At 45.6% G+C, this 14,670-nt stretch overlaps 1 protein-coding gene across 1 annotated transcript in view; it reads left to right on the top strand.

Annotated features, from left to right (window-relative positions):
• Positions 1-10,939: 10,939 nt before the first annotated feature.
• Positions 10,940-14,670, top strand: part of LOC135896118 (protein tyrosine phosphatase domain-containing protein 1-like) — a 117,857-nt gene continuing 114,126 nt past the window's right edge. Inside the window, exon 1 of the mRNA XM_070520963.1 lies at positions 10,940-11,139. Coding sequence (XP_070377064.1) covers positions 11,054-11,139 — 86 coding nt within the window. The 5' untranslated portion in view covers positions 10,940-11,053. The remainder of the gene's footprint in view (positions 11,140-14,670) is intronic.

Raw genomic sequence — 14,670 nt, forward strand, 5'->3', positions numbered from 1 at the left:
GAGGAATTTTTAGCAACTATTGAATCACGCGTACACGCCCCGCATTGTCCGAACAAGAAAGAGTCAAGCGTCTCGAATTCTAATGACGTCAACAATGAGCGAGTTTCTTTGCTATTTGTAGGAACATATACTTGCCTACACACAGGAAGACGGGAGACCGTATACACTGATAGGGCAGTCGAGAAAAACACGCGCACGTCGGTTGTTCTCAATCCGCATCATCATCATCATCATCATCATCATCGTCAACAACAACAACAACAACCTGGCTACGCCCACTGTAGGGCAAAGGCCTTTCCCATACATCTCCAACGACCCCGGTCATGTGCTAACTGCGGTCATGTTGTCCCTGCAAACTTCTTAATCTCATCCGCCCACCTAACTTTCTGCCGCCCCCTGCTATACGCTTCCCTTCTATTGGAATCCAGTCCGTAACCCTTAATGACCATCGGTTATCTTCCCTCCTCATTACGTGCCCTGCCCATGCCCATTTCTTTTTCTTGATTTCAACCAAGATGTCATTAACTCGCGTTTGTTCCCTCACTCACCCAATCTGCTCTCTTCTTATCCCTTAACGTTGCACCAATCATTCTTCTTTCCATAGCTCGTTGCGTCGTCCTCAATTTAAGTAGAACCCTTTACGTAAGACTCCAGGTTTCTGCCCCCTAGGTGAGTACTGGTAAGACACAGCTGTTATACGCTTTTCTCTTGAGGGGTAATGGCAACCTGCTGTTCGTGATCTGAGAATGCCTGCCAAACGCACCCCAGCCCATTCTTATTCTTCTGATTATTTCAGTCTCATGATCCGGATCCGCGGTCACTACCTTTCACTACCGCGGTCATTCTGTATAACACGCCTGAATTGTGCCGTAATTTCCTTCTTTCCTTCCCTCCTCTCTCTCCCTGTGATCTTTGCTTTCCCCTTTCCCATTCCCCCGGTGTAGGGTAGCCAACCGGACGTTATTCTGGTTAACCTCCCTGCCTTCTTCTTTTCTCTTCCCCCCCCCCCCCCCCCCTGAATTGTGCGGTGGTACGTACGTGCGCATCATAACGACACTGTAAACACAGCGCTGCAATTATACGGAGAGAGGGAAAGCGAGGCACGACGCGTCTATTTCGTCAGTGCGCTTCACCAGACCGGTCTTCTGCGTGCTTTGACGCATCTTTCGAAAGAGGCGTATAAGTGTGCGGTGCGTTTCGCAAGCAAGTGTATAAGCCGAATTTAGGCTTGTATGTGCGCCTACCGTTATCGTAACATTCTGTACGACATTTGATTCGTTCCATCTGTTCTCGGTCATTCACTTCGATCGAAGTTTTCGGTCGAAGAAGTCTTGCATTCATTACGAGCTCCGCCGGTTATCCTAGACCGTATGCCATACTAAATATGCGCAAACAAAGCTACCGATGGAGCAAGATGGCTGGCGATTTGTGCGGGCAAAAGTGAGCTCTGTTTGACGCCAAATTACAGCAAAGCGATAACTTAACGGCGCTTCAATCAGGTAGGCAAATCCTGAACAACGCTTATATATAGAATATTCTAAAGAACAGTGCGGTTTTAACAGCGGAACACAGCAGATGATCCTCGGGCATCAAAATTGAGTGAACCTTCACATGTTCTAAAGCAATGTATGTTGGCTGCTTGCCTCATGGATCTTGTCGTTCAGCTGTTCTAGTTTGGTTGTTGTGGCTTGGTCCATAGTCTAAAATTTAGCTACATTGTACTTTGAAGAAGAAAATACGAGTACACAAAACGGCGTGACACATTTGCAGTTCAAAGCTGTTTGGCTAAATGAAACACAGTAGAATCCATTCATTATTTATGTTCCAAGGTAACTGAATGTTGAGCATTGAGCAAGGCTGCGTAAGTGTGCGGGAAAGGGAAGTTTTCTTGACGTCAGGAAGTCCATTCGAGCTTTAATAACGTCTATTATATATACATTCCTAAACAGGAGAAACAGATTCGAGCAGGCTAAAAAAACCCGCCGGAAAAAGATGTCCCCACTACTGAATACATGTAGCGAGTGCAAGGGCACGTTGGCGCCATTGAGAACATCAGCGATTCTTTCACCAGAATTGTGAGGTTGCTTCTAGTGGCCTTATCACAGCGATATCGAGAAATCAAACTCGGGGATTCTCGAACAAACCTCCCACAGAATGGTCACAGGCTTGACATTCGTATACAGGGAACTCCACAAATGTTGTCACGTACGGACAGTACAGACGATATGCAAAATTTTGTGAGCAGGCTTCGCCATTAACATAACATACCCTAACCAAAATGGCCGCATTCTCGCAAGTAGCACTGTTAAAGTTGAGGCACGTCTTTTGATAGCTTGGACAGTGCGGGGAACGTAAGGCCGCAGGAATGATGCCAGCAATTCGCATGTTGATACTTTAATGAAAATTCTAGCGTTGGTCCGCGATCTTGGTTATGTTGATGAGGTGTGTGGAGAAGCGCACTTGCAGGTCTTATATATCACTCACTCACTCACTCACTCACTCACTCACTCACTCACTCACTCACTCACTCACTCACTCACTCACTCACTCACTCACTCACTCACTCACTCACTCACTCACTCACTCACTCACTCACTCAATCAATCAATCAATCAATCAATCAATCAATCAATCAATCAATCAATCAATCAGTAAGCCATAATGTAGTGACTAAACTCTCGGCTTGAAAGCTCATACTCGTTGACGCGGATGCCAGGCATACGTGTTCTGGTATTACTTCATTTACGCCAAGTCGTGCATAGTGAAACCAAAGCGTGACAAAAGAAAGAAAGAAAGAAAGAAAGGAAGGCATGAAGAAAGAAAGAAAGAAAGAAAGAAAGAAAGAAAGGGAGAAAGAAAGAAAGAAGCGTTATTTGAAACGGCTCTTCGAAAGAGCGAGCACCTCCTGCCGGTCAATTTCATAACTCAGAACATGTTTTGTACATGCCCTGAAAGGCTTTATTCACCGACACACTTGTTCCACGAAACTGAAAATACTTTTCAGCTTCGTCGAGGGGTCTGGTACATCTATAAGCTATTTCTTTACACTACCTGTTTATAGCCACTGTGTGGTGATAATTCCCGGCCTAACGAGAATCATCTCGGATCTCGATCGTCTTCTCAGAGCTTTCTTTGTCGAAAGCTTTATTAAATTCAGAAGGACTGAATGTTGGGCTAGGTTGTCTTGCTGGGAGCCCGGGGTCATTAATTTTTTGAAGTAATACTGACATACTTTCGAAGTTGTACTGATTCTATACCACGCACTTCTCTCACGTAAAAGGCAAGTATGAATGCTTAAAGAGTACGTACGATTGAAAACAAGTTATTTCAAGTTCACACTGAAGCTGTGGTTAAATGGTGGTCCTGACGTTATGGACTTTATCGTGACGTCATGACACAACGACAAATTTGCTGATGTCGTGCAGCAATAAAGCAACGCATGACGGCGTTTTCCATAAAAATGATAAACAAGAGTGCAGCGCACGGTTCCTTCTGGATACGCTCGCGTCTGCAGCAGCCGCACTGATGGCAAGACCGTAGAAACCGTTGCTTCATTACGTCATGACGCATCCACCACCTGTGCACTGAAGCCAAAACTAGTTAGTAGACTCGGGCGTTACAGCAAGTTAATTAGGGCATTCCGGCACATGCCAGTATCCTTTAAAGACTTAGAGCGTTTGGGTTTTTCATTCAACGCAAAAGGAAATGTAAGTCGAAATGGTCACGTATACTACCGATATATTTCTAAACACTACAAGCTCAGCAGGCGCAATTCAATACGCAGAGCAAGTTCTACAATCAGCCAGACACCCCCAGGCGCATCATATGGGAGGGCGCCTACAACCCAGACGTACCACCTCGTTTCCCCTCCCCTGAGCAGTTGGAAATAGTGCTGTCCAGCTTCATACCTCAAGATCAACTCCTGCTGGTTGAGAGGGCCCGTCGAGCCAAGAAGGCACATGTCTCTCTGAAACAAGGATCCATCCTGCACACTAACCTGCTCAATAAATGTTTTACCTCTCTCGCAGCACATATTCATTTGCCAGTGCCTCGCGATAGCAACCCTACACCTTCCCTCTTGTCGTCTGCACCTATAAGACAACAATTATAAGTTGGCTCTCCGGTTCCGCACTGCTACCAGATGTTTTCCGAAAGCCGAGAAAAAAACCGCAGCAGCAGTGCGGCGCTGGATGCAGCAGTCATATTCCGAAGCGATCGCGTAGATAGATATGCCGTTCTCGCGTGACTCGGTGTCCGCTGCCCCACTTCAACGACGCCGGTGTGTCGATATCGATGCTCGCGTCGGTTGACGCTTCGAATCGAACTCGCCCTTCCTGGAGCGGTGGGTCCCGAAGAAAGGAACCGAATTCGATTTTTTTTTACCCGGCATTGGGACACGGTGCTCGCGTCATGCCAAGAGGACTCACGCAGTAACGACGAGTGGGTAATTCTCTTCGACGCGCACTCCAGCGTGAGCGCATTTGTCGCTCGCAAATGGAACGGTCCCCGTTCCGGACGAATAAGTGCGGACGGATCGAAGCTTGAAGGGACGTTAAAAACGGATGCTAAGTTAAGCCGCTTTAATAAACTTCGCTTTTGGAACAGCAAAAGTGTCGCGCTCGGCATTCACACACAGGCGAATCGCGGAGCTCGATCGCGCGACCGACCGCGAGTCGGCGACAAAGGAGCGACTCGCGGCGACCGATGCTCGCGCCGAGAAGCGCCACTTGCCCGTCGGCGCACCGAAACGTCTTCTTTTCTACCATATTTACTACGAGTTTTCTATAAGAATCACAGCACGAAACTGTGGTGCTATAGTGTCTACGAGGGCTGAAAGCACAACAATTTAGCAAGCCCGGGAATCATGGGCAATGCAAGGATTTGCCTGAACTTCTCCCTTTTGGCTTCTGATGGTTTTGCGACAAAAAAATTGGCCATTTTCAACAGCATACTGCGCTATCAATGCCACAATTCGCAGTGATTATGCATGCGCACAAAGAGCACTACATTGTTGTGTTTAGAAAACGACCCGCCGTGGTTGCTTAGTGGCTATGGTGTTGGGCTGCTGAGCACGAGGTCGCGGGATCATATCCCTGCCACGGCCCCCCCCCTCCCCCCATTTCGATGAGGGCGAAAACACCCGTATACTAAGATTTAGGTGCACGTTAAAAGAACCCCAGGCGTTCGAAATTATTCCAGAGTTCGCCAATATTTATTTATTTACAAAATACTGCAGGCCCTAACGGGCCCAAGCAGAAGTGCAAAAAAAAAAGAAAATAATCATACATGCATTCAGACCAAAACAAACAATTCGCTAATATCTCCGTTGCGAAATTACCAGATCAAAAATTAATCATATCAATTGAGTCAGTGCTGTTTAAAAATGATAGTGCGTTCCATTCTTCAACAGTACTAGGGAAAAAGGAAAATTTGAAGGCACTGGTTCTTGTTTGATAGGTAGTTCGGGATTCAGGTTGCTGTGATGTCTGGTTTGTCTTGTGGTTAATAGTCGGGCATATGGAGCAGGATGGATCGATAATTTGTTACTTTTGAGTAGATATGGCGTGCCTCATAATCAGATCGTGGTTTTGGCACGTAAAACCCAATAATTTAAGGCTGACTGATCACATTGATAACAAAAGTTACTTGATAACGCGGCCGAAGCGTCGCTCTGATCACGCACGAAACGCGAAAAGCAAGGCAATAGGCATAGATTGTTTCGAAATCCCGGCCTTGCTCGCACCGCATCGAAAGAGTGCGCGCGCAGCTACATTTCGCACCAGAACCTCGCTTCGGACCCAAGCCAAAATAAAGTGAGCACTTTATTTTTCATGAAAGTGTATACGTGGCTGCAAAAAAGGTTCGTGCGAATAAAAGAGAAATAAACAGACCGGGAAGTGACCAACGTGTAGAGAAAAGCAAAACAAATGCGTTCACGAAAGTAAATAAACCACTCCTAAATGAGCCGAATTGGCAATCAGGATGTCTGCACAAAAATAAAAAAAAAGGAAAAGAAAAACATGAGATTTCAGTGTTCCCTTATTATGTATGAATTCGTAAGCTCCAATGAACAGAAGCCTAGAGGACGTGTTCGAATAGGTCTCCTTTTGCAGCTACGCAGTACTGTGCCCGTTTTATCACATCTTCAGTGGCTTTCTTGATGACCGACGCCGGAATTCTACGGCAGACATCCGTTATCCTTGCCTCTAATAATCTGACGTCCGTCTCGATCATGTTAGGACGATCTTTCACATAACCCCAAAGAAAGAAATCGAGTAGAGAGAGGTCAGGTGGCCTAGCCGGCCAATTTACAGGTCCGTGCTTTCCGATCTATTGCGAATGAAAAGTCGCATCCAGCTAGTTTCGTGCTCGGCTGATGCTGTGTGCGGTGCTCCTTCTTGCTGATATTACAGAAGTGGAAGTCGTGACAATGGCATTTCACTGAGAAACTAATCCACCAAGCCTTCAAGGATTTCGTTCGCGTAACACTGTCCAGTCAGTGTACGTGTGATCGAAGAAGATGGAACTGATTATTGCACCGGCGTGAATTCCGAACCACGCATTGAGCGACAACTGGTACTGGTGCCGATTGCGCTTTACCCAGTGTACATTAGAGTCCCTCCAATAGAGTGCATTATGCAAATTTACCTAGGCGTTTCTGCGAAAATTGGCTTCATCTGTGCACATGGCGGCCCTCAAAAAGACCGATGACTCATCGGAATTTTGTGAGGACCCATTTCGAGAAATCTAGACGATTCTACAGGTCCTCGTCTTGTAAGCATTGGTGCTGGTTAAGGTGGTACTGGTGAAGGGCCGTCAGAATTCTCCAAACTGATGACTTGGAAATTCGTACCTGGGTGGCCACGTCCCGCACGCTAGCATGAGGGTTTGAATCCATAAATGCCAGAGCATCAGTGCGTATAGGCTAGGACTCAAAAATGGAGTCCTCCGACGCTGTTTCTTGAAGCTGCCGGTTGGTCTCAGGTTTTCATAATTTCTGATTATTGTCGATGCGTTTGGTCTACCGCCACAATTCAATAACAGACCAAAGGTCATGTTTACCTTCCGCTCATTAAAGAAAGACATGGCGACTGGGACGAAGAAAAACGCACCTTTAAACCTTTGCACTGACGTTGTCAATTCGCGTTTGTGATGATAGGTTTTGTGGGGAAAAAAATATCCGCGTACTTTATTTACGCTAAGACAACATCTATCACAGCTTGTTTCCAACTAACACCAAACGTGACGTGTTACTTTAGCCGTGGCGCGGCAGATAAGGCACCAGCTCGATCACGACGTTTTTTCTTTATTTCCATTATTTTGTTCTGGATAAGTCAGAAGGAATCTGTTCGAGGGCGTTGCTTTATGATACGGGTGGGAGCGCAGTCACGTGGTATTCTCCATATTTCGCGGGGTTTATTTATCTGTCGGAAAAAAAATTAGTACGCAATTAGTACGTCGCTGAAGATACCGCAGTTAGCTGTCCATTAATTGGCTGTGCCTTCAAATGCCTCTTTGACACTTTGATAATAAGGATAGTACGTCTAATTATATAACGATAACGATAACGTACGATAATTAATTACAATCGCCTAATTATATCTCAGTAATGAAACATTTTTGGCAGCTACTCCACTGCAATGTGCACTAGGTTTTATTCGAGTAACGTACTGCTCTCTTTTTTAAAATCTTTGTGCATGATAGTTAATTGGGACACCCTGTATATATTTATCACCTTTGCATGCAAGTGACGATGTTTCCATCCCTAATAAATGTTGTAAGTTATTGGAAATGTTTTTTTTCATGAGTCGTTAGCATTGCTTACTGGAAAGAGAAGTGATATGGGACACACAACATCCATTTGCATTTCACACGCCATTGATAAAAAACTATGCCGAAGGGGTCACTGAAGTCTATAGGTTTTTTTCATGGTCCAAAGAGCACGCAAAGCAATTTGAAGTGTGGTGAACAAACAGCAACATATTAGTTTTCTATAGCGTGGGCGATCCATACATTTAGAAATAATTTTTAATTGGCTACCTCCATCTCTTTCAAAAATATAGTAAACTTTGACCTGCGCATATATTTAAATATATTGTATACGTGCATGGTGTTTGCAGTGGAAATTTAAAACAATGTTGAAGTGAAAAAATACGGATGAAGCAGCCGCCGCTGGTGCTTCTAATGCGCTTGTCCTCGTATTGTGAGGATTCGCAGAAGTAAAGCGAAACGTATGAAGTAAAAGCCGTTTACGTCCGCGCCAACAATTATGCAGTAAGCTATTAGCCCCAGTAAAATTTCAATTCACAAGGTAGAGGAAAGTTAAAGGAAACCTCAAATGATGTGGGTGACAAAGCTCTGGTAATTGCGCTTTAGGTGTGTGCGTGGGGGGGGGGGGGGTGAAGGAGGGAGGGTGGAGGGGTGTGGAGGGGGTGTAGGCATCGCCTGGGGAGGGGGCGGGCTCAGCCCCCCCCCCCCCCCCCCTTTTTAACTTCGGAGGGGGCTCGGGCCCCGGAGTGCCGCCGCGGTCGGCACCTATGCTGCTAAGCGCAAGTGTTCCATTCGTCAAGACTTCAACAGCAGACACAGTCAGTTGCGAAGGATTCACGAAGCTGCGCTTTGAAATGAAGTGGTCACTTTGGTCTAAGCGGTGGCACTGCTGTATTGCTTTCGATGTGTCAGTGGGGGAGACTATACACTTCAGCCAGCAACGCACCCCCCGTCCCCCTCCCCCGTCCTCTAAAACAAATAGTGACGAAGAAACTCTTAAGCTTCTGCCGGTTATGTTTCCATACGATAGACGATGCTGGCGGGCTTGTTGACCGGCGCGAAGTTCTTTGTAGGCTACCCCATAACTTTGAGACACGGCCATTCATTCAAAGAGCGCAATATGCTTTGGACACCATAATGGAAACACCATTATAATACACGAACCGTATAAAGTAAAGGGAAATTATTCGTGGCAGTAACATGACCTCGCGAGGAAAAATAAAAAAAAGGCTATACGCTACAGAAAACGTTTTGCGCCGTGAATGCTTTAAGCAACCTCGCAGCCAAGCCGCGCATGGTTAACGTGGCACACAAAGCGAAAAGTGTGGTCTTATAGGCCAACGCCCGGAGAATCGCACGTTCGGCATATGTCTCAAACAAAAGTGAAGTGAGTATGTCGCGTTACCTACCTGATATGGATAGAGCCAACACACTGAGGCTAAATCGAGCCCCAGAGTAGTACGGCGACAGTTTACTTACACAGCTTGAAAAAGAAAGGCGGAGTGATGGAAGGACACGAAGAATGATGGACTCCCTTGTCGCGCAGGCTGAAATTGTGTTCAGACGATGCCTTTGGGCTCGTGAGGAGCTCGAGCAAAAGAAAACGCCAGGAAAAGTAACGTGATACCTTTTTCTTTTCTTTTTTTGGCCCTTCTCGTACCGCGCAAATATATAAACCAAGAACCAAGAGCTTTTTGTTGTTGTTGTTGTTGTTGTTGTTGTTTTCCTCCGCTACAGGGAAAGAAGGCAGGCTAGAAGCAAAGCTCGGGAGAGAAGGGTGGCGGAGGGCGAGGGCCAGGACATCGAAATCCTTTCAGGGCAAGCAGCAAAGTCAAGGTCGGCAGGCGCGCAGTGAGGGAAACGCACCGCCTATAATGAGCGCGCCGCGGAATTCCTCTGTCCCGAGGTCGCGGCTTGAAAGATCGGATAATAGAAATAGTAGAGCACGCGTATACGCTCCAGCAAAGCCAGAGCTTTTTGCACGTACATATATATACAGCGGCTGACCGCACCGCACGCCTCGCTTCGCCACATCTGAAGGCATTCGCGCCGTTCGTTCCTCGTTCACGTTAGCTAGGCGGCTCTTTAAAGAGAGGCATACGAAAAGGAGTGGAACACATGCTGTGGTGTTGAAGAATAAGAGAGCGTGTGATGCTGGCTTTAAAAAGAAAAAAAAAAGGAAAAGAAAACCAAGTAATGATGTGTAACTAGGAGGGGAAGGAGAGAGAGAGAGCATCATTCGAAAGGAAAGAGAACAGGAAAGCCCTACGCGTCGATATATACGCGTCCAAACGTTGCGGCACCCTATACAAAGGAAGGTTGCCCCTGGTAACCGCTGTGGGGCCCACCGCGCGTCGTGGCGTCAACGAACCACGTGGTTCGGTCAGTTTCACTTTCCCGTCGCCCTTGGGGAGTCGAAAGGGGAACAAAAGAAAGGTAGCCGAGGCACAGGGGCAGAAGAAGGATGAGAGAGGGCAGGAAGGGAAGAAGGGAGTAGTATAGGTGTTTGGGAGCGTGCGTTCAGCCTGAGGCACGCTGCAGTCGCGGCTGCCGTCAGAGGCGTGTGTACCGGTGTGGCGAGCGTCGTTGCGGACCTTCGTTTCATGGAGTAAAGCCCATCTGGCAGCCCTGCGGCGGCGTGTGTTATGTTGTGCTCGAAGCGGGGAGGACCGTAGCAACTGGCTTCCCGTACGTGTGTTGAAAGACAGCCACTGACAACTGTCAAGGTTCTATAGACCGAAGAAGCACATCGCGGATAGGTAGAGCCAGGTACTGGTGCTTGGACTGCCTGCGGCGCAGGATTTTATCTCGTGCTAGACGAGCTGTCACAGCGGACGTGTTTGATGTTCTCAGTTTGCCAGCGCCGCGCGTGTTCCTGACGAAAGCGCCCGTAAGATATCCGTCGGCCCATCGTACGCTGTGTCGGAGACTGGCAGACTGAGTTTCGCTCGCTCGCTCGCAGACTGTCAAGCCGCCGAAGCCATCGCCGCTCGCAAGGCGGGTCTCATTAAACGCGGTCATCTGGTTCAAGTGCGCGTTTCGTGATAACAGAAAAAAGAAGAAGAGGGGGGAGGCCTCGGCTCGCTCGATATCGTCGAGCAAGTCTCGAAGTGTCACGTGCCTTCAGTCCTGGAACTGCCGATGGTTAGCGGCGTGAATAGTCAGCGGCAGTCGACGTGCGGTGTGCGGAAGATGCCTGCGTAGGCTGCGCAGTCGTCATGCCGGCCCTGCGCGGTCGACGGTGCCGAACCGCCGAGAGTGACCGGCACAGCTCTAGTATGCCATGAGCGAGGACTTGGAGGCTGCCCTGCCGCCTACAGACGCAGAGGGACAGAACTGCATCAGCTACGGAAACCCGTTGCCGTCGCGGTGAGTCGTCTATCTATCTATCTATCTATCTATCTATCTATCTATCTATCTATCTATCTATCTATCTATCTATCTATCTATCTATCTATCTATCTATCTATCTATCTATCTATCTATCTATCTATCTATCTATCTATCTATCTATCTATCTATCTATCTATCTATCTATCTATCTATCTATCTATCTATCTATCTATCTATCTATCTATCTATCTATCTATCTATCTATCTATCTATCTATCTATCTATCTATCTATCTATCTATCTATCTATCTATCTATCTATCTATCTATCTATCTATCTATCTATCTATCTATCTATCTATCTTTCTATCTATCTATCTATCTATCTATCTATCTATCTATCTATCTATCTATCTATCTATCTATCTATCTATCTATCTATCTATCTATCTATCTATCTATCTATCTATCTATCTATCTATCTATCTATCTATCTATCTATCTATCTTTATCGATTGATTGATTGATTGTCTTATCCTCAAGGGAAGAGGACTTTACAGAGGGGAGTCGAGTACAAAAATATATACGAATAAAGTACGCCATAAACGACAACAAAGGTAGCATTTACATGTGCAAACTCATAAATGAACACGCAATTTTCAAGATCTCACACAACACAAACAAGAATTCAAATGCGACGCTTAATGTACAAGCAAACATCACAAGAAAGTTTGGCACTCATTATTAGCGTATCATTATTTAAATATCTGTAAATAAAGAAATTATGGTCTGACATTGAAACGATAGTCTGAAGGGTGGTCGTCCCGCTGTTTGGACATATCTATAACATACTGTAGGCCTCTTTAAGGAACCGTGTAGGAAAGGCGTACATAAATACAAAACCAAAAAGAGAAATCCAGCAGAACCCTTCTAACGATGAATGCCGCTGTTAATGCGATTAGCATTGAGGCAATGTAGCGACACAGCATATCGCCAACGCCGAAATGTCTACATGTATGTATGTATGTATGTATGTATGTATGTATGTATGTATGTATGTATGTATGTATGTATGTATGTATGTATGTATGTATGTATGTATGTATGTATGTATGTATGTATGTATGTATGTATGTATGTATGTATGTATGTATGTATGTATGTATGTATGTATGTATGTATGTATGTATGTATGTGCGTATGTATGTATGTATGTATGTATGTATGTATGTATGTATGTATGTATGTATGTATGTATGTATGTATGTATGTATGTATGTATGTATGTATGTATGTATGTATGTATGTATGTATGTATGTGCGTATGTATGTATGTATGTGCGTATGTATGTATGTATGTATGTATGTATGTATGTATGTATGTATGTATGTATGTATGTATGTATGTATGTATGTATGTATGTATGTATGTATGTATGTATGTATGTATGTTGCACGCATGAAAGAAGCCCACGAGTACACGCAAGGTGTCTCGGGCGGCCAGTCGGCCGATTTTGCTTGTATTCGTGGGCTTTTATCATGCTTGGATAAACACTTTTATGTAGCGCGTTTTGAGCAACCGAAAGCTGTGTTGGGAGTTCCTCACGTTTCTCTAGAATTTTGTCCTTGACACTTTCCATCTGATCGTAATATTTGAGAAGCTGATTAATTAATTAAGACTGATTACGTAATTTAGTGGAATGCAAAAAATAAAAATGAAATAAAAAGAATCCGAGTATCTCCAAACGATGGCAAACAACATTACCTTGGTTCTGTTCAGCTTGTAGGTGGCATTTGCATATCTTTAGTGTCTGGCTCAAGTTGCGTAGGACAACAACCGGTATACGCTGAAGCTCCTCGGGCCTCCTCGGTGAAGCTCCTCGGGTGTTTACATGGGTACATTGGTGTTTTCGCATTTCGGCCCCATCAATATGCGGCCGCTGCGGTCGGGATTTGATCCCACGACCGCGTGCTTAAATAGTAGCCCAAAACCATAGCCACAAAGCAACCACGGCGGGTTACTCTGCTTCAGTTCCCTAGGTCACCACCCCTTCCCGAATATGTATAAAATGCATATATTCTGTGTACCATTGAACCTATTCACCAATCGTCATTAGCATAATATGTATACAATTGCTCTAGCAAAACGTTATTAGGACCTGGTAACCATGCCCACACGCTGCTGAAAGGGTTCAATTTCTAAAAAAAGAGAAAGAATTGGCAGCACCCTTTTACTATGATTGTGTTATGCAAGAGTCATTCGAATGGTACGCGTACTTTATTCAACTTTCATTACCGCCGATTGAGTGGAGCGTGACGGTGAGTCATTTTGGCCTCGTCACTTTTTGCATCCAAACGCACTGCTGCGTTTGTGCATGGAGACCTAATCCTTCACCGTGCCCTCCACGCGTGAAACGCACATGCGCGTCGATATCATGATAGTGTGACGGCGGTGGTGCTCTTTCGCTTCACCGTCGCATGTGTTCCGCGTCCCTTTTCAACTGTCGGTGCGTTACCGGCGAAGATACGTATACTCACCTGCCGTGCTGCAACCTGTGTTTGATTCCTCGTAGGCGCTAGCTTTTGTTTATTTTTACAGCTAAGCTCTACACCTCTACCGTCCAAGGAAATTTTCGTGTCGTTGTAAGCAAAAACTCCCCATACGTGGGCCGATCCCGAAGATAGTGCAATGCCGGGCCGACTCGCGGCGGAGGTGCAGTTCACCAATAAGGGGCCCACATACACAGCTTCGCTGGTCCTCCTGCACACCTTCTCTCTCCTTTCTCCCTCTTCCCCACGTCCCATCCCCCAGCGTAGGGTAGCCAACCGGACTATTGACTGGTTAACATCCCTGCCTTCCTGTATTCATCTCTCTTTCTCTCTCCACAGAGTGGAATGGTAGTGAGTTTTTTTTACATGGTCATCATATCGAGGCCACATAGACCGAAGTGGAGTAGCCAGGGCAGTCAGAGGAATGCTCTCGCATTTATTAATTACGATACGGGCATGCTAGCTTACTCAAAAGTGGCGTTCAAAAGAAAATTTTTCACTCGTAGCAGCAGACAAGGTACAAGACTTACCAGACTTGATCGCAATGAATACAAGCAATTAATTACTTGTAATCAGTTGCGTCTTTTGGTAATTCTCAAATTGATCGATTACATTTTTTACTCGGCAACGCATCGCTGTACTTCAATCACTTTCTCAATTGCCAATTACACGTATGCTATCGCGTTCTACGCTTAAAGGCAAAGCTTAATCGTCCTCCAATTTTTTTTGCAATATTAATAAACGCTGGGAGGTAAGCAACATTAGGCTCATCGTTTACGTTTAATAACCCTGTCGCACGGGCACTCGAAAGACTTCTGAACCAAAGGACTTCTCCCGAAAAGGAGTTTCATCCGCAGACACGACAGGGAGCGATCGCTTTTCCAGAAGCGGCCTTTGCTGGAAACGGAGTTCGTCGATTTCTTTTACGGCCGAAAAGAAGTAGAAAAGAGAAAAGGAGTAGTGCATATATATATATATATATATATATATATATATATATATATATATATATATACAT

This window comes from Dermacentor albipictus, chromosome 6 (assembly GCF_038994185.2).
Source record: "Dermacentor albipictus isolate Rhodes 1998 colony chromosome 6, USDA_Dalb.pri_finalv2, whole genome shotgun sequence".
NCBI classification, from domain to species: Eukaryota; Metazoa; Arthropoda; class Arachnida; order Ixodida; family Ixodidae; genus Dermacentor; species Dermacentor albipictus.